The 21,012-nt window shown below is 39.9% G+C and overlaps 1 protein-coding gene across 1 annotated transcript in view; it reads left to right on the top strand.

The window, feature by feature from the left end:
- The window catches only part of LOC114666580 (zona pellucida sperm-binding protein 3-like), a 515,374-nt gene that overhangs the window by 475,196 nt on the left and 19,166 nt on the right, over positions 1-21,012 (top strand). The window contains exon 10 of the mRNA XM_051926578.1: positions 7,126-7,164. Within this exon, the coding sequence (XP_051782538.1) occupies positions 7,126-7,164 (39 nt within the window). The remainder of the gene's footprint in view (positions 1-7,125; positions 7,165-21,012) is intronic.

Genomic DNA, 21,012 nt, shown 5'->3' with positions numbered 1-21,012 from the left:
ACAATTATCCCGATTCCAAAGAAAACCTCCATCGCAGGGTTAAATGACTACAGGTCAGTCGCCTGGACGTCTGTGGTCATGAAATCTTTTGAAAGACTGGTGTTGACCTACCTGAAGGACATTACAGACCCCCTGCTTGACCCCCTACAGTTTGCTTACCGAGCAAACAGGTCATTGGATGATGCAATCAACATGGGACTGCACTACATCCTGCAACATCTCGACTCTCCAGGGACATATGCTAGGATCCTGTTTGTGGACTTCAGCTCAGCGTTCAATACTATCATTCCAGAAGTCCTCCACACCAAACTCACTTGGCTCACTGTACCAGCTCCCATCTCCCAGTGGATCAAAAACTTCCTGACAGATAGGAAGCAGCAAGTGAGACTGAAAAAAATCACATCCAGCACACGAACAGTCAGCACTGGTGCCCCCCAGGGATGTGTCCTCTCTCCTCTGCTCCTCTCCCTCTACACAAATGACTGCACCTCAAGAGACCCATCTGTTAAAATCCTGAAGTTGGCAGATGATATGACAGTCATTGGCCTCATCAAGGACAGTGACGAGTCTGTATACAGACGAGAGGTCGAACAGCTGGCCCTCTGGTGCGGTCAAAACAACCTGGAGCTGAACAAGCTTAAAACTGTGGAGATGGCAGTGGACTTCAGGAGGAGCCCCCCAGTGCTGCCCCCTCTCACACTACTCAACAGCATTGTGTCTGCTGTGGAAAACTTTAGGTTTCTGGGATCCGCAATTTCCCAGGACCTAAAGTGGGAACTAAACATAAACACAATTGTTAAAAAGGCCCATCAGAGGTTGTACTTCCTGCGCCAGCTCAGGAAGTTCAACCTGCCTCAGGAGCTGCTCATCCAATTTTACTCTGCAGTAATCCAGTCTGTTCTCTGTTCATCTATCATAGTCTGGTTTGGCTCAGTCACAAAACAGGACAGGAACAGACTTCAACGGACAGTTAGGATTGCAGAAAAAATCATTGGTGTTGATCTGCCCTCCATTCAAGACTTATACAGATCTCGAGTCAGGAAACGGGCAGAAAACATCATTGCAGACCCATCACACCCTGATCACAACCTTTTTCAACTACTTCCCTCTGGTAGGCACTACAGAGCACTGTACGCCAAAACTACCAGACATATGAACAGTTTCTTTCCTCAGGCCATCACTCTCATGAACACTTAAGTCAATCTCACAGCATCAGGGACAATACTAGGTAAAACCAGAGTCCAATTCCTTGTATGTGTACATATACTTGGCCAATAAAGCTGATTCTGATTCTTTAAGCCAACCAGTAGATGGCACTATTGCCCTACTTTCTGAATAAAAGCACGGCGTACGACCCAAGGCAGAATTCGTATACAAAAGAAATGCTTTACGTTTGAAACATTTTTGTACACTTAAAATATGTTGATATTAGCGTCTTGGAGCAAAGTACACAGCATCGCTCCTTAAAGGTTAACAGTAAATACATTTAATAACATTTTCATTCGCGAACAGCAAACGCCGCCATAATATCGCTTTTGTATAACGAAAAACTAAACATTAATATAAGATGAAGTATTTGATGTGAAATTAAACACTGGAAAAAGACAACAACTTACTTTACCAGTGACGCACGACAGACAGAAAAGACAGCGGCAAAATTTAAGTCGAAAACGCAAACAAGCAGGCAAACTCTCTGTGCGTGTAAACGACTTACAATAGAAGACCAAAACGGCGCGCATGCGCAGTGGTCCTTCGAGGGCGTGGCTTACCTACCTTGCTCTTGGAGCAAGAATTTTGCACAAAATCACGATTAGGGTTTGCACAGAAATCAAAAGTTGACCACTCCATTCTGAACACATCATTACAAGGGCCAAATTATAGTGTCCTAAAAAAGAACGCGCGTTCCTGTGGCTCATTAACTTGTGGTAAATGTGCGCCCAATGCTCGATTCTTTTAAGGTGCAGATAGCCTAATATGAACGAAGAATCACGCAGATGTACCTTTATAAATTAAATATATATTATTTTACAACGTTTCTAAAACATTTTTGTCTCGGTGGCTTTGTTCTCAGGTTTATAGGACGCATTCTCACAAGTATAGACGATAACAAGTGGAGGTGAACAGCACAATTAACGGGTGACGTCCCGAATTAAATTCTGATAAATTACAAATGTACGCCTGTGGTCGTCACGTTCCGTCAATGTAATCTGATGTATCAATAAAGAATAAAAAATCATTTCATACATGGTTTAAAATATTCTTGTTTTAACATAAAAAGAACAAGCAATCTGTTTAATTCTTTTTTTAACTGAAAATTAATGAGGGAGCAAAAAGTGATGGTAGATCATCAGATCTTCCAAAAGCGCCTCCCGATAATTTAATGTTGCACTAAGAAGTAAGAAATTAGTTGATCCACATCATTCACGTCTTTTTTAATTACAAAGAACAACCCTTAACTTTGTTTCTCCTTTTTAGAGCAATCTGAGTTTGCTGAACATCAGATTTTAATTTGACACACACTCGTTTACAAAATGCAATTTTGCTTACAAAAGGAGTAGTATTAGCACATGGATTTTTGGTAGTAATTTAACTCCATATCACCGAAACAGGTCATGAGAGCTGTCTGTATTACTCTAAATATTTTAAAAATAAACTAAGAAAAAACAATCAAAATTAGATAAAATCGAAGCTGCAAAAATATTCTATAAAGACTTTTTAGTAGCTCTCCCATTCATATCTACAAAAACATTTAACTACATTCAACTTAATTACTCATATTAGGATTCCATGTTTGTGTGCGATGTACCCACATGAAACGTCTTCATGACATCACCCAGTTAATTCAAACTTTAGTAGACTTTATTCTTCTTTTTCTCAAAGCAAATAAGTTTGGTTTTTTTATCGCCGAGAGTTTAAAACCCCAAGTGCTTGCCCGGTGCTCTATAAGAACTGTCAAGTTACTGCCTGAGATGATCTTTTTTTTTTTTTTTTTTTTTTAATAATTTGTGATTCTAATTTTATTATCTCTTTGCCGTAATTAACCTTAGTATTTCATGCGTCTTATTTATATCAATCGATTGGTGACTGATTGGCAATCTGTTTCTCCGCCCGTGTCATTAACATTAAGCAGCCGAACGCCTTCATTCGTGCATATAAAGACTGCGCTGCTTTGCACGGTGTTTTGCTGGCCTTCTTCTTTTCCAAAATGGGGTATAAGGGTCAGATAGTCGTAGTGTTGCTGCTCTTTTTCCTCTGCAATGCTTTTGCTCAGCCCCGTTCCAAAGGACGGAAGGTTATGGCAAAGCACCAGCAGCCCGCGGTCGTGGAATATTTTGAGCCGAGAGCTGGCGCTCCGATGACCGTAACCGCTGACTGCACTGACAGTGAGGTGATCGTCGGCATCAGTCCAGACTTGCTGGGCATCCAAAAGCCGGTCCAGCCTTCTGATCTTTCCATGGGTGGATGTGGAGTCACCAGCCGGGCCGGTGCTCAAACCTTTGTGATTAAAGCCCCTCTGCAGGGCTGTGGAAGCACCGTGGAGGTGAGCTGATTAAGTGCTATCGCTCTTTTCTTAATATTTTAGTTTAAGATTGTTGGTGACACAGGTTTCCATCCAAAGAGTTTTTGCGAAAAAATATTTGGCGCTTCAAATTTTTTTTAACGATATAGCTGATGGAAATGCTAATTATCGATAAAATGCACATGTCGACATATTTTTCCGTTTAACTTTAGCGCATAAATTCCATATCGATACTTCAGATGTCGCAAAAACTACATTGGAAACACTTTGTCGGAAAAAAGGGCTTTAACGCAAATGTCACATTTTCATCACGTGTATGAACGGTATGCAATTTCATTGGCCTCCGCTACAGTCGGAAGTCTGATATAACGCCGCATTAATTTTTCTTTAATAGCGGTGCACACAGCATATGCACATCGATGGACGGTAGTTTTACTAACCCCGAAAGTTTCTCCAACTACTCTCTACTCGGCGCAGGTTGCCAGCTTGTAAAGGGCGATGGCAATCCGCTTTTGGGTTGGAACCGGTGGTCGGTGGCAACCTGTGATGGGCGCAACATCAGGACTGATGAATCCACATAACATCTCAAACGTCGGCCGTGTCATTCTAAAATTTTGCTGCCAGAGATTTTCTGTGAAGTGTCTCTCCACCACCTCCTCCCAGAAGGTCTTATTCTGTCGTCTCTCCCATACCCGTGGGTTTCGTCGCACTGGGGTACTTTCTTCGAGCTCTAGGGCTATCCGACAAGCAACTGCTTCATTCTGCTGTTGTCTTCAGATATTATGTACAATTCCAACTATTTGTGAAACTGAAATAACAGTAAGCTGGCAAATTTAAAAAAACTGTGAATAATCTCTCCATTTCGTTCTTTGTTTAGTGGAGGGGGTGTAACGTGGAAAACAAAAGGTAGATAATTTGCGACAGACAAAATTATGTATGGAAACGGCTCAAGGGCAGATTTTTTTCGCAATACAACAAAACTTACGCGACAGTTCGTTTTATTTTGGGGGGGGGGGGGGTGACGTCATCACGCACACCATTTTTATCGATAAAAAGCCAGTTGGATGGAAACAGGCTGGAGACAGCAAATTTCGCACATTTTTTTTCGCACTGTTTGTCGATAACAAAACGTCGCAAAAAACTGGATGGAAACTTAATGTATGTTTGTCGGTTGCCCGGATCTGATTTTGTGAACATTTTACTGTTTTGGAGGCTTAGTATCAATTGATCAAGCACGTGTTAACAATCTTGTTCTAAGTGTCCGTTACGTGAAAAACGGAGTGTCACAGCTGACTGCACATAGACGTTTGTATTGCATTGGAAAGAAATGAGATTTGGGCAGGTAAGCCTCCATTAACCGCGTCTGAGCAGGTAATCTCTCGTCACCGGTGTAGTGTCCACTCATGACCTTTATGGGCTCCTATCCCTTATGGAGAGCAGAGGTTGGTTGAAGTTTGACATGCAACATGGCGTTTGGTGTAGTAACTCGAGTTTTAACCTTAAGACTACGATTCAAACAAACCTACATTTTAAAGAGGATATTAGGGGTTGGGAAAAGGTTTGAGCATGATTCAAGGAGGAGTACTTGGTTGGTGAGGTGGTGCTTTAAGGTGCTTCTATTTCTACAGACATTGCATTGCTGTCGGTTTTCAGCTGTGAAACTTCCAAAAATGAAATTGCCTTATTGCCGGTACAGAATTTAAGTAGCTTTTCAAAAATGAGAATTCAGGGTGAATTTCAGATGGGCCAGCTCAGTAAGTTGAACAGTTTTTCAGTCTTCTAACCATTTTAATTTCTGAAATGGAAATTTGCACTCATTTGAAAGTCTTCTTGGGTGTCTGTCCATTGTCTTTGGTGTGCTACAGTTCATGATCTAATTCTTGTACAAACATTAGGGGCCAGATCTAAGTGACTCAGGGGGACCACCTACCATATCTTACAGCTTGTAATCTTTAGGTTATAAATTGTTCACCTCCTAGCCAATTACTCCTTTGGACAGGTCATCTAAAAGTGTCTAATGTAATAGTTAAGTGAACTAAATACTGAAATCTCTAAAGTGATTTAGCTGATTGACTTTAGTCGGGTTGTTGGCTCTTTAGATGCTGGGAGCTGTAATAGTGTACACCTTCACCCTGGACTACAATCCTTCTCCAATTGATGGTCTTCCCATTGTAAGAACAAATCCAGCTGTGGTGCAGATTGAATGCCAATACGACAGGTAAGACATGGCTATAATGCAGAAGCGGAGTTGGTTCCATGTTTGGAACTTGGTCAAGAGTATAATAATGCAAATAGAGCTTGTGATGTTACACTACAATAATCTGCCCTGATTTGAAGCCCTTCCATCTTCCTTTTCAAATGTAATATTTCCCCAACCCAGGCTACACAACGTAAGCAGCAATGCTTTAAACCCCACTTGGGTTCCCTACACCTCCACGATATCTGCTGAGGATATTCTGGGCTTCTCACTTGTTATAATGAGCAGTAGGTGTACACATTTAAAAATCCTCCTTTCCATTTGCACTAATGTGATCTGAACACCTTGTAACATTCCTGTCTGCAGGTGACTGGAGTGGGCCGAGTCCATCCAACACCTTCTTCCTAGGAGACCTCATTAACCTTCAAGCATCTGTGGACAGCACTAACCATGTGCCTCTCCGTGTCTTTGTGGACAGCTGTGTGGCCACTCCTGGGTCCAATGCATCGGCCCCAGCCTACACCTTCATTGGGAATAATGGGTGGGTGTAAGCTATAGTCTGACTAGATCTTGGTCTGGAAACACAATGCTATGGTCCCTCTTGTGTGTTGTAGGTGTTTCTTGGACAGTAAACTGACAGGCTCCAATTCCCAGTTTGTCTCCCAGAGTTGCCCAGTCTGTAATGCAGTTCCAGCTGGATGCCTTCAGGTTTTATGGCCTGACTACTAGTTCAGTATGTCCTTTCCTCCCATCTCCTTTGGAGGAATCCCATTGAAGCTCCCAGGTGTGACTGTAGTCTCTTGCATGTCTACTTTCAGATCTTCATTACCTGCCATCTGAAGGTGACCTTGACATCTGCTAATGTTGATCCTTTGAATAAGGATTGTTCATACAACTCTGCACTGAGCCAGTAAGTGACTGAGAGGATGATGGTGCACCTGCTCAGATGAGGTAGCAGGTTGTGATTGGTGGCTGTGCTTTCAGGTGGAGCTCAGTGGATGGGAACAATGCTGTCTGTAGCTGCTGTGACACCAGCTGTGCCAACCCCCCTCCCTTCAGGAGGGGCTCGGGTGCCCTTAAACACAGACCCAGGAGAGCAAGTAAGTGACCTCACCAGCAGACTTCTGCAGTGTCCACCCTGGGATACACAAACTGCAATTGTATTTTGCAGGTGAATGGAGAGCACCAGCTGAATGGCAGGAGACCATTTCTGTTGGCCCTCTTTATCTGGAGAAGGTCTCTCCTTTGTCTTCTGTATCACAGTCCCTGTCTGGCCAGCAAGATAAAGCCTCTCCAGGTAACTTGAACTGTCTAAATGCAATCCATGTTCAGGACTGCTCTTTAGATTTTTGGTCAATTCTTACTATGTCAGATTAATCCATCTAATGCCTTTCTTTTCTCCTTGCAGGCTCCCAATTCCAAGATTCCATCCTTGGAGCTGTTGTAGGTGTCCTGGCTGTCTCGTGTGTTGCTGTACTATTCTTTGCCTACAGAAAAGCAAAAGACATTGCTAATAAGCAATAAAACTTTTAATGTTTAAGACCCTGCCTACTTTTTTTTACTCCTCGGCAACATACCTTGGAGGGAGCATTCACAAAGCAGTCTGTTTTTGCTTCTGATCCTCCTTTCCACGCTGTAACAGGGTCCTGTCAAGACATTTGGGTGTAAACTGACCAGAGTAGAAGTAATGTATTAACTCTATTTTGGCTCTTGTACCATTTGAATTGAGCCTCCACCTTTTAATTTCTGTGCCTAAACTGTCCGCTCTGGTTGTTCTACAGGATATGCTGACTACTTAGTCCTCTCAGTACATGTTGTTCACTTGACCTTATCTGGTTTCTTGATCTGCCTGCAAAAGTTTCTGACATTTAACCCTTTATGATTTTGTTTTAAAATGCAACCTAAAATTCTTCCACACTACACCAGTGCATTTCAACTAATGTGCCCATTACTCCAAGCAATCTGCCGTTTTGCATGGCTGAAGCTGGGGAAGATCTCATGCAGCTCTTAAAAGTTGCTATAATAGCTGAACAGCAAGGTACCAGAGTTTAATTGAAATCGCAACCTTTAGACCTGTGGGTACCAAATATGGACCTGGGGACTCCATCACTGGTAGTGTAGCTACCAGATTAACAATAGAATGTTTAATTCTTCTGACTAAATTGGCATATTTTAGTCACTACTTTTAGTTGGAGTAAATTGGCCAATCGGATGGATATGGACAGAATAAGTATCTCTACTTATTCACTAGCCAAACCACCTGTAGTAATTATTGAACATACGAGTTCGGTGTTAATCAAATCTTTAAGATCGTGGCAACTGGTCAGTTTTCTGGTCTTCATGTCTGTTGATGAAATCTTATACCAGTATAAAAGTGCTTTTATGATGTTCATCACACTTTTGGGTTGGGCTCCTAAACAATTGCCCTCAAACCAAATCACATTTAGTGTTTGCAGATTTGTACTTGGCAATGCTGCTTTGCTATATTTGTACATCTTGCATGAAGTGGGGGATACACTGACATCTTAAGTACATTTTATGCTAGAGCTATCTGCATGTGGTTTTCAGGACAATACCACCGAAAGACTCCCCAGCAGTTTTACTAAATTTGTGAACTTGGAGCGGTGTTACCTAGCTCTTAAAATGACCCATGGGCAGACAGTGTGGACCAACATGTGCTTGCGGTTCTTGGAATGGGAGACAGTGGCAGTACCATATCTTGGCTGTGTTGCTGGCATATGAGTCCTATTAATCTTAAATACCTAACCTGGTAGACAATGGTTTTTAGTGAAATCCTCAAGCCTTGCCCTCTGTTGCTGAGGTGTTTCACTTGTATGTTGTTGAGCTGCAGTGTTTGCTTCATTTCGATGCATCTGTCATTGGCACGCAACAGTGACATTTGCTGCACACAGGTTGTGAGAAGCAAGGTTTATTATAGAAAAACCAATATTAAAAGGCAATTTTTTTTTTTCTCTGACCTTACTTGGAAATGCACTTTTAGTTTTGCTTCATCATGTATTTAGTTTATTTCTCAGCCATTTCTATTTTTTTTATATCTATTAGCTTCAGTTTCAGTAATTATGGCATGGAGCTCCTATGGAGTTTAGTTTTGTGTCAGTCTAACAACTGTACACTTAACAGATTTGGATAGGAGTTTAATGTTGGCAAACAATGTAGTGTAGTAAGCTTCTGCTATGTTTTTGTCTGAAAAAAACGAGCATAACCAGATACTGAATATGAACAATTTTATACAATGTTTTTTTTTTTAATACTTTGTGATGAACAAATCTATGCTGACTGTTGGCACTCTTTTTTTTTTTTCCTTTAATTTCAACGTGGCCCATTCTGGACAATAAAATTTAGGTGAACTTGAAGGATTGAGGGTTTTTTTAGTCCATGTCTATAGCACAAAACATATCCTACTTAACACAATGTCCTAATAATGAATGCCTTCAATATTGCATCCAAAAGTCCTAATATACTGTGCTTTATTTTCCACCAGCTATATTGATCTCTAATTCCATCTCAGGCACAATTTGTAATCCGAATTTTACCACCTGCAGATATGAAAAAATATTAAATTAGAAAAATTGTGTTCTGACAGGTGTAACCATGAAAATCATGGGGGCTTACAAGGAACAGGACTCTTAGGTTTGAATCAGCATGCAGACCCCACCTAGCTGTACTGAGGGAAACAAACAAGCATGCATGGTGAAGGTTAGGAACAGTGAGACTTGAACAGTCTAAGAATGGTAAACCCTTAATGAGCAGAGTAAGAGCCGGTAATAGGAGCATGGATGAGCACAAAACAACTGAGACAGTATCTGAGGTTAAGAACAATATATACATTATCTAAACCGGTTTATCCAGAGCAGGATCACCAGAAACCTGGAGCCTACGCAAGCAGGTTTGGATGCAGGGCAGGAAGTCTCTGGCATATGTATATATGTACGATAAGGCTGATGTCAAGAACAAAAATATATTTCAACTATCTGTTTTGAGAGAGAAACATTGAAAGGATGGGGGAAAATATTTTAAAACTCTGCTACTGGATTATTTTCACAATATTAAGTATTTTGAGTTGAGTATGGAGTAAAGTAATAAAGAATACAAAAACACAGTATGTTTAGTTTTGCAGCAGTTGGCAGACTCTCTTCACCTACCTACCTGTAGTTCAGTACACTGTAAAAAATAACGCGTTAAAAGTACTTTATATAAAAAAAAAAAAAAAAAAGGCAACAAATTACAAGCAATATTTTTGAGTAGATTTAATATACTGCACTATTGAGTAAACTAATTTACTCAAATTTAAAAGATGAGTTTGATTAAATATAAGTAGTGGCAAAAATGGTTTATTTTACTCCGATTTTCATTTGAATTACAGTACTAAAAAAAGTAATAATGCAACACTGGACAGTAACGACTGTATAACAAATACATGCTAAAATTCCATATCTTTATTTATTTGAACATAGACAGTCACAACAACGGAGTTGTATTTTCAAAGGAAAATTAAATCAAATGTCTGAGGATAATTTTTACTGAATTACTAACATTCAAATGTCAATGAAAATTTTCTTTATTTAAACTTTCTTCAAAAAGTATATCTCAATCAAATAATGTCCCAGGAATGAGTGCTAAACGGGAAGGAAACAGAGAGTGAAATCCTGAGGCAGATGGCGCTCTTCAAACACGTCCTGCTTTTACGCCAACATATCCGCTTAAATCAATGGCCGCCTTTTCCACTACTTCTCAGTATGCGATAGCGAAAATCCTGAAATAAAATAGGACGTAGGAAATCAAACATCGCTAAATAAATCACAGTATTAAAAATCAACCAGTAAATACATTACCTATGTAGAACACTAATTAAATAAGTCAAATAATACCGTGACGGTTAGGCAAACGTCTTTTTATATTGTTTACAGGTCGTACTTTAGGACAAACGCCATAGCGTTCTCACACTTATCTCAAAGTGTCATTTTCTTTTTCTGTGTAAAATAAAATTTTAAACGATTAAAAAAAAAAATGAACATATGTAACTATCCGAGAAATGTGCCTGCTTTTTAAAGCAAACCAACGAGGTAGGTTGTTAGAAAGACGCTACCTTGCCCGCCATGTTTCCCACATGAAAGGAAAGGCTTCGTGAAAATAACAAATGCTTACATCTGTAACTATACGAAATGAAATACTAGTTATTCATTACGGAATTAATATGCTTTATACTTACACATTCGTAGTAAAATAACTCATTATGGATAAGCGTTACAGCTGAATGCGTTGTTGTAAAGACCAAGAAACCGATGTGAGAGGAAGTGCCGTGTCATTACATTTCGATGTGAGAGGAAGTGTAGTATCATTAAATTTAACTTAACTTAAATGTGTTCAATTCACAGTATAGTTTTTTTACTTAGAATAAGTTATAAAAAAATGTTTACATTTTAAGAAAAATAATAAGTTAACATTATTCATAATTTTTTTTTATTGAATTAGAATTAAATAATCAATAAAAAGGGTAAAACCCATTTTTATTAAAGTAATGATTATTTTGCGTATAGTTAGCTATTTTTTTATTATTATTTTTCACACATGCAAGATTTATTTTTTACAGTGTAGAGACATTGCCAACTCAGGAATTTTGCAAAGTTTATATCACTTCTTTGTTAAACGACGTTTTTAAAACAAAAGTGATTGGTGAGTAACAATATGTTGATCTTGTATGACGACCTAGTCAGTCTCTCGATCAGTGGCGATTTTTGAAAATAAAACGGCACTGGTCTCCCCTAGACTTTCTTGTGTACTCGGATATGGGGATGGATATTTGAGGAGTAAACCGCAAGCATATGATTATATTTTTATAATGTATATTAAAGAACCATCAACATATATTGAACAATTTTTATAAAAGTAAAGTGGAATAAGTCGGAATCTTTAGCTGCATGAATAAAAAAAATCCGAGTGTTTGTTCAGGAAAAGTACCACTTCCAGTTGATGGATTTGGCCCAAAAGTTAAAGCAGATCTACAATTTTTGGTATAACAACCACATGCCAAATTTCATCCATCAATCTCGTTGCATTTTTGAGTTATGTTTACACACACACATAATTCCATAAAACGCTATTTTCGGACTCAGGGAGGTCTAAAACGTCAAGATTCACCAAAATCTCAAGGTCTGTTTTTTTTCAGGATTACTATACTTTCTCTATCCTTCGTAAACGAGAAAATAAAAACGATTTCTCCTGTGCGATGTGGCAGGTGAATTACTGTCAACAAAAAGCAGTCACCTGACAAAAAAACTGAAACGTTACTCACTCGTGATTTTTCTGCCCATACGGTAAAGGTTTTGTTGACCAGCACATTCCAATTTCAAGGCGTTTGAATAACATCTTGATATACAACAAATGGAAAGAAAGGCGGCACAGTAAATCGCTTTCCATGTCACACTCTTTACTCGCCCGTGATCAGCTCGCTCTGTCACCGCAAATGCTGTGTGAATGCCCGCCCTCCGTCACAAGCCGTCGTTCACTGGAATATATGCGGGCGGCTCGTGGTGGATGACTTTCTGTTTTAGAGTTAAAAGTTACAAGGGTATAAAGACTAATGGCAAGAATATTCATGCAAAAACAAAAACTAAAAATATTCTTAGTAAATTATCATTTTATTTCTGTTAGTCTTCCCACCTACTATAATAGTTTCGTTTAGTTTTTCATTTAGGTTTTGTTAATTATTTTATTTCAGTTTATGAAAGTGTTTTTTAATAATATTCCGTTTTGATTTTAGTTTTCTTTAACTATAATAACCGTGAGGGGCATGCATGCGCCACCTAGAGGCCATGGTTCAGCGTGAGCAGAGCTGACTGCTCCACAAACACAGATCTTTCATCGTATATATACTGTATATGTCTGTCTAGCTGTCCTCCGCGCAAACAGGACAGCTCCCTACTCCTGACGTCACGCTTCCCCTTCCCCTCAGCCCACAGCCTTCTGCTAGCCAATTATCATTTTTAGCGCGATGAGTGAAGTTGCAAAATCAACCGGTATGTTCAAGCAAATTATAGAAAAAAAACGATCTAAATCTGTTCTCTCATAAAAACCAGACAGGCAGACTTTGGATTTATATATAGAGAGATATTAACAAATGGAGCAGATTATTTCAATGATGATGTAGACAAGCCAGGTTGCTACCTCGTTATGAAACTTGCCTCAAATTTTAATTGCTATGATTGTTGTCACGGTCACTTTGCTTGTATGTGTAAGTGGATGCGTGCAAGGTGTTTTCACTGGCAACCCTGAACTATATCCACCAGTTAAAAAATGGATTCTCATTACAATCAAAGAACGAAAGCAAGGCTTCCGTTCCATTATCGGGACTATGTAGGGCACTGTATTAAAAGCGATGAATCCCACCCCCACCCCCCGTTTCATTTGCTGTAACACTACAATCTAAACAGTCACAGCTCACATCTGATTACGCTCTCAAAGCTGCACGAGTCAGTTTCTTAACTTGTAAAGGGATAAAACTGTCAATAACAAAAGCCTATGTGTGTGTCTGTGTGTTGGCTTTTTTCTTTCATTAAGGAGCACGTTTTCCCTAATCGCTCGCTGAAATTCTCGAACAAACAACATTGCTAGACATGACTTCTGCCGTTTTTTCTTTCCGCGATGGTGATGCGGCGCTGTATCATCACCACTGTAACCATTTCTCATTTGTAGTTTTTAAATACATTTTCTCACGTATTATTGTACCATCCGAAGTGTTGTATCCAGACAAAAAAAACTCGTTACACACAGGTTTTGCCCAAACGTTTTCTTACTTTTATTCTTTCTTCTTTTCCCCTACAAACCCCCAGTTAATCACCCCCAACCCATTATTCCCATCGTGACCCTTGTCTGTTATGAAATCAACTATGTACAAAACTGTTAAAGAAACATAGGGTTCGATTCTGGACATAACACGAAGTTATTCATATATTTGCAGTTATGCAAGAGTGCAGTACCGTCCGTACAATCGATGTGACATCCCTACTAGCAGCACACTTAACTAAAATTAATTTGACACACTTGACGGATTAGCAGGTTAAACAAGAGTCAGAGGTAACGGCATCGGCGTCGGGAAAGTTGCCACCTAGATAACGTTACATACCTAGGCATGACTCTCAAGATGGCACGTCTCTAGATGTCTCTTGAGGTTTGTGGTGTTTTTTTTTCCTGTGACCTTCATTCCACACGTCTTACACTGAGTTTATAATTAAAGTTAGTCCGGATCACTTTTATCGTTCGAGAATTGTGTTGGCCGACATAGCTGAGCGAAGCGGACTGGAGCAGGACTCTGCCTGACGTGTTGATTTCCTGATGGCGCCCAAACTAGTGCTATCCAATTGGAAGCGTGCTTACAAGTTTTTAAAATCGCACCACTGCGTCCCTGCTCGCTATTTGTTAGCGGACCACGTCACGTGTGACAGAGATGCGCAAAGAACTTCACCTCGCTCACCGTCCAGTTGCATGTTTGTAACATTTTCGTTTTGTTTTAGTTCGTCAAAAATGATTTTAAAAGCATTCGTCTTAATTTTTGTCATTAATAATGCATTTGTATTTGGTTTTTGGTCCGTTTTCGTCACAGAAAGAATGTTGTTAACGAGCATTTCTCATCCTCGTTTTTATCAATAAAATTAAAACCGCACATCACCTGTGCTATTTAATAACCTTTAATTAGCTTTGCTTACCCTCTGCATTCAGAAAAGCCTGACAGCTGGTTATTCTTCCCCTCCTCTCCCTCCTAATCTATCTGTATCAGATTCCCTAAGTAATACATATTGTAAATTTCTAGAATCCATTGAAAAACAGGATCAAAATGGACACCATTTCCTCAAAATCACTGTGACGATGCGGGTTCTGCTCCAGGCTCTCATCTCCAGTTTGGGAGCTCTTGAACCCAACATGGCCAGTTATGTCACCGATGAGCTGGACAGTGAAGAAACAACGAAGCAAGGGGATGGTGCAAAAGGTGCTTTTATTAAAAACAACAAAATCAAAACAGTGTGTGTCCAAAAAGAAAGTGCAGTCAAATGTTCAGTAAATAAATAATCCATAAAAAGATACAATCCCAAACGGTTAAAACAAAGCTAAAACGGCAGCAGACATTGGGGCTACACCAGCCAGACACAGCTCCTTCGCAGCCTCTTCAGCTCATTCAAGCTTTGCTCAGCCAATGAGACTTCAGCCGCCGGGGTCCTCTCTGTACCGACCCCCATCTGCTAGACCGCTCTGTGTCGGTTGTCCTACCGTCTTTCTTCTCGCATACATGGTCATCCCTCAGATCCTAAGGACAGACTCCTCCTTGATTGTACCCACTCTCCCATATAGTCAGTGGGCACGATCTGTCCATTTAGTGCCGATCACTCGCTCTATCTGGGACCCCCAACTGCGCTGACCTTCCTTTTGTTTGTCTCGCTCTCGCTCCAGTCTTTTACTGTTCTCTCTCATTTTTCCTTCCACCTCACACTTCTCCTATTTATTACGGGGATGTGGTTCAGGTGTGGCGATTAGAAGCTCCCAGCTTCAATCATGGATGCGCCCAGGAACCGCTCTGGCCACATTACCACACCCCCTCTTTAAGCCGGGAGTGCGGTGATTATTTAAAAACTGGCCTTTTTGATCTGAGCTGTGGACCCGCTACACCACAATCATTTTGAGGATACAATTTACTAATTCGTTTGATAATGTGTACTTTTATACCCCCAAAAACAACAAACTGGGGAAAACAGCTTTCCTGATTTAGGCTAGGAGCCCAACTTAAAATAAGCTGACTGGACCAAAGTCCTGGGTGTCCAAGATAAAGTTTGGGACCCATAGACCCAAACTGTTGGTTTTGCTCTAAAGCCAAAGGGAGCCGTTTTGTGGACTGAACTTTAATGGCTTTCATAACTTAGTGACACTGTTATCAAAGTCTTGTAAGGTGAAAGTTCTTTTAGATGGAGTATCCTGCTCACTTCAGGAAGGTGTTTATGGTGGGTGCTAGAAACTGCAATTCTACTTCTTTTAAAGGAAGTAAACAAGAAACTCTGTTTAGATTCTTTGTCAAATTTTAACATTTTGTAAAAATTTTCTCGCAAAGGATGTAGTTGCTATTGAGGATGTAAGGATCTGTTTCATGATCCAGCTGGGATGTAAGAACTAAAGATCTACTGGCCAAGGTGGACAGAACTCCGCCTTGATGTTCTCTGTCAGTTTATTGGGTTAATTTCATTTAAAAACACAACTGGTGCAACACACACAATGCAGGTTCCTTACAACAAGGAGTACCTATCAAACACTAAAAGCTGGCTTTGGCTTTTGTCTCCCCTTCTGCTATATTATAAAAGAGGTACACATTTTGAATTTATCACTTAAAGAATTTCTCAAGAAAACTCATTCCAGATGAGCTTTTAAATGCCTTTTTTGGGCGTGTTACAAACTTAAACAAAAGCTAATCTATCTGGTTTTTGGCAGCTTTTGCTTGTCTCCATGACTGGCACCTACCCCTCTCCGTGGTTGTGTACCCACCAATTAAAGTCAGAAGAAACTTAAAAAACATTTTACTAGCATTTAGATTGTTGGGGGAAAAGCTGCAAACAATCAACTGATGTTACAAACTATTATGGAACCAAATCAATAATCAGTGTACTTATTCATGTCCTTTGGAAAAAGCATCTTCATTCTTGTGGAGACCACCGAGCGGTCTCAGCCACGCAGAAGGATGATGAAGGTGCCTTATGTTTGATCTTTGGGGTTCTTTTGTTTTCTGGGTGTTTGGTCATACCATGTGTCTGCTGGTTGTGCTGAAGTTACACTCCAAGGTTTCCATCTAATGGCTCTCATATGCAAAAGTCCGCAGGGAGAAAAAATTGCTTTTCTGTAATCTTTGTTTGTGCTCCCTACTGAGTCTGGACCAACTTTGGCACCCTTATCCATCACTGTACAGTCCAGCACGGGGTTACCCTTGACAGAGGAATGGTCTCTCCAGCCATTCATTAGAGGGAACACCCTGGAGCATAGGGTTGCTAATAAAGAGCAAAAGTTAAAGCAGACTTTCAATGAAGCAGAAGGCAAAGAACTATTGCTGGAGATGGGCTAAAAAGGAAGCAGCTGCTTTCTTGGGTGTGTAAGTCTAGCCTCTAGGAGGTTCATAATTTGTACACAGGTAGAGTTATGGTCTCAGTGACCATGGTGGTAAATGAATCAAGATCCTGATGTCTCTAGACTGTGGATAGGCCCTGATCAATGCCATTGACTTCTGTTGAAGATTTCAATGGAAGGCCAATTTTAGCACTTCTGTAAAACCTGAACTGGCATTTGAGAAAAAGGGGTCAGCATATTAAGTGAAAATTCTTACAGTCAAGACCACTTTGTTCAACAGGAGATAAAAACTGTAATAGCAGATGCATACTTGGTTCTTTTATGAAAATAAATGAGCTCAGCTTGAAGCCTAGCAAATGGATTTATCCCATTTCCAAATACAACGATTTAGGTTTACTGGATTCTTTCGAACAGAATATGTAATACTATAAATGTTTAGTGTACATACTAATTCACTTAAGCTGAAAAGAGTGTACATTGTTCTCAGGTAGTAGTAATCATGTCTGCATAGTAAGTCATGAAATTACAAAGGGCTACTCCATATTAGTGTGAAGGGAGGTTTGAACAGAATGCGGTCTCTTCAGTCCAAGTGCAGTAGGAACTCCCAGTGGCTCAGGGCCTCTGCCAACACTCCTCTTGCTGCTTTAGAGAGTCCCATTGTTTCAGATTTATTTATAGTCGATGCAGAAACTTCCAGAAAAGTTTAAAAATGTATTAAAAAAATCTAAAACTGAAAATATTTCATATATATAATTTTTCATACCCATAATTCTGTACTTTGCAGAAGCTTCTTTGGCAACAATTACTGATTTGAGTCCCCTTGAGTGAATCTCTACAAGCTTTGCACCTCTAGGTTTGGGCAATGTATCCCATTGTTCCTGGCAGATCCTCTTAAGCTTCAGTAGATTAGATGGAAAGCATCTGTAAACTGCCATCTTCAGGTTACTCCAAAGATGTTCTAAGTCTGGGCTTTGGTTGGGCCACTCAAGGACATTCAGACTTGTCCCAAATTCACTCCAGTGTTGCCTGGGCTGTATGTTCTTTTGTCATGTTTGAAGGTGAACCATTGTTCCAGCTTGAGGTCATGTGCACTCTGGAGCAGCTTTTCTTTATGGATCTCTGCATTCATCCTTCCCTTAACTCTGACCAGGTTTCTTGTCCTTGACGCTGAGAAGCACACCTACAGCATGATGCTGCCACTGTCACACTTCACCATTGACATGCTATTAGACTGAGATGACCAGTGCCAGGTGTTTGACAGACATAGTGCTTGGAGTTCTGCCAAAAGAGGTTAACTTTTGTATCATCAGACCTGAGAATCTTTTCCCTTATGAACTCAGAATGTTCTAAAAGCCATTCAAATTCCAAAGCGGGAGTTAACCACTCAACCATAAACACCTGATTGATGGAGTGCTGCTGAGATGCTTGTCTTTCCAACAGGATCTGCCATCTCAGTAAAGGACTTCTGAAGGTCTGTTAGAGTGAATGTTGTGTTGATGGTCATCTCACTGTCCAGGACCTTTCTTGCCTGGTTACTCAGTTTGTGTCTTGGCACAGCAGTATGCAGATAGCATATTTTGGGGACAAACCAGGTGATGCGTGCAAAAGGCAAAACAAAACAAATAAATATAAATGAAATGACCGAAACCCAGACGAGAGGCAAAAATCTAAGTTGAAAATCGGACAAGAAGTGAAAACCAGGCAAGACACGAAGATCAAATAGCAGGAAGAAAGTTTTTTTGTGTTGAAAGCAGTGGTGACTGGTGACAAAAAATTTGAACGGGGTTGTTGTTTCTGAGTGGACAAACTGAAGCAGCTCTTCATAGCTCAGGAGAAAAACTGTAGTGTTGACTGAGCTTGAGGGGTGAGAAAAGCGCTACTGTATATAAATGTAAAGAATTATTATTATTAGTAATAGCATAGCCAGAAATGTGTTGATGGGTGGTCATATGAAATTTCACCTAGAAATAGAACTTGATCATCAGCAGCTGAACAATGGGGATCTTCTAATAAATCCCTGCTTAGTAATGCACACAACATTGGAAGATGCACACACACAAATTCAAAGACCCAGCCGTTAAAAATAAAAATGTATCCTTCTTGGTTAATATAAGAAGAAAACTAAAAGTATGGCCTTACAATAATGCACAAAACAAAGCAAAAACAAACAAAAAAATAACTGTCATGATAGCACCAAAACTATAGACACCAATAATAGCCAACAGTGAACAACACTGTCAAGTGAATGTCTTTCTCTTTCTCGAGCTCTCGTTCAGTTCAACTTCTTAACCTGCATGACCTTAACAAACAGCAGGCCTATTACTAAAGCACACTAGTGGAAGAAAACTCACGACGTATAAAAATAAAATCTAAGAGTCTTTGCATGTTTTGTAGTTATACACTTGCCTACTGCTGAATTCTTAAGTCAGGTCAGTCCAGTTCAAGCTGCTTTGTCTTCTTTTGTTCTTCAAAAACCCCCTTCAGTCTGTTTGCTGCCACTTTCCCCCATGTCTTATAATCCTGACAACGGAGAGTTATTGGTCACCAATCTGAGTTTTCAGCTGAAACCCCTTTCTTTGAAATGAAAACTACAATCCCTTTCTTCCACATTTCAGGTGCCTCACATCCCTTCCATAATTTCCTGAAAGAGCTCCACTATGTCGTCCTTTATTATTTCCCAAAAGGTTTCATGAAATTCGAGGGACAGTCGATCTGTTTCCAGTGTTTTTCCCCTCTTGCCTTGCTTTTTTGCCTTTTGGATCTCCATAAACAAGATCTTCTCTTCCAATCTCCTCTGCTCCTGTTCACTTAACGCATTACATGTACCTTTAAAGGCCTCTTACTGGTAATCTAAGTCTGTCTTCTGCTCTTGGTATAGTTTTTTTGTAGAAAACCTCCACTATATTCATTTTTTCTTCTTCTTTTCTCTGGAGATTCCTTCCAGGTCCTTCAGTTGCTTAGCATGACCCTTCTTCTTCCTTTTATTTACCCCTTTAAAGAAGTATCAAGTACATTTTTTATCTTCTTCCTGTTCTTGTATCTTGCTGTGGAATTTTAGTTTTTCTTCCTTCTTTTTATATATATTATCTATTTTTTTCTATGGTTTCCCTTATCTGCATTTCTGTATCATCCTTATTCCCCTCCCCATAGAAGCTTTCCAGCTCTTTTTGTGACGCTTCCATTTCCTGTCTTTCACTCTTGCTTTCTTCTCTGCCTTTGATCTGGAAGAATTTGCGTGACCTGAATGTCATGATCTCCCTTCATTCTGCCACCAATTTGCATGCCTCCTTCAATGTCTTCTATTTTCGGTACTTTTCTTCATATTCTTTTCTTATTTCTTCTTTCTCTAACAGGGTTGTGTTAAATTTCCAGAAACCTGCCCCCCATTGTTTTTTCTCTCCTGATTCTACTTCTACTTGCAGAAGATGATGATCTGAGAAAAACACAAGGGTCACTTTGAAATTCTTCATTTTAAGTGAAGACTTAATCGATTCAAGACGATCTTCCTTTCCATGTGTATTTATTTATTTCTTTCGCTCTTCTACTCCTGTTGTCTCTTAATTGATGATCTTCTAACATATCCAACATTATCCTTGATGTTTTATCCATCATCTTCTCTTTGTCGATCTTGCAGTTAAAATCTCCCTCTCACAACACAACATATTCAGCCTTTGAAGGAGATCAGACATGTCATTTTTCATACAGGGTGCATAAACGTTGAAGATGTTGAGGGTTTGCTCTTTGTACTTTGTGTTCAAGACTGCCAAGTGTCCCCTGATCACCTCTTCGAATCATCTATCCTTTTGGTCCTGGTTTTTCACTAAGAAGCTCATCCCACTCTTTTTATTATCATTTTATTGTGAGAAGTCCCTTGGACTGGAGGCCCAGCCCTGCTCCCACAGTGAGTTATCTAAACCATACTCCTCCCAGGCAAGGGATTATGTATAAACGGCCAAACTGACAAGGATGATGCCTTTCGTTCAGAAAAGGAAAAGAAGACAGAGCTCCCTGATACCAGTGAATTTAATGAAGGAGTTAACGGCACAGTGTGTTTATTTTTCATGAAGAAAATCATTATTTAATGGGTTTTCCGCTGGTGTAGGACTGCAACAATTTGCATATTTGTCTGGAGATCAATCCACTACATGTATATACATATATATATGAAAAATTAAAAAGT

This window comes from Erpetoichthys calabaricus, chromosome 1, assembly GCF_900747795.2.
Source record: "Erpetoichthys calabaricus chromosome 1, fErpCal1.3, whole genome shotgun sequence".
NCBI lineage: Eukaryota > Metazoa > Chordata > Cladistia > Polypteriformes > Polypteridae > Erpetoichthys > Erpetoichthys calabaricus.
Note: the sequence above shows the minus strand (reverse complement) of the source record. Positions and strands in the feature narration are given on the sequence as shown.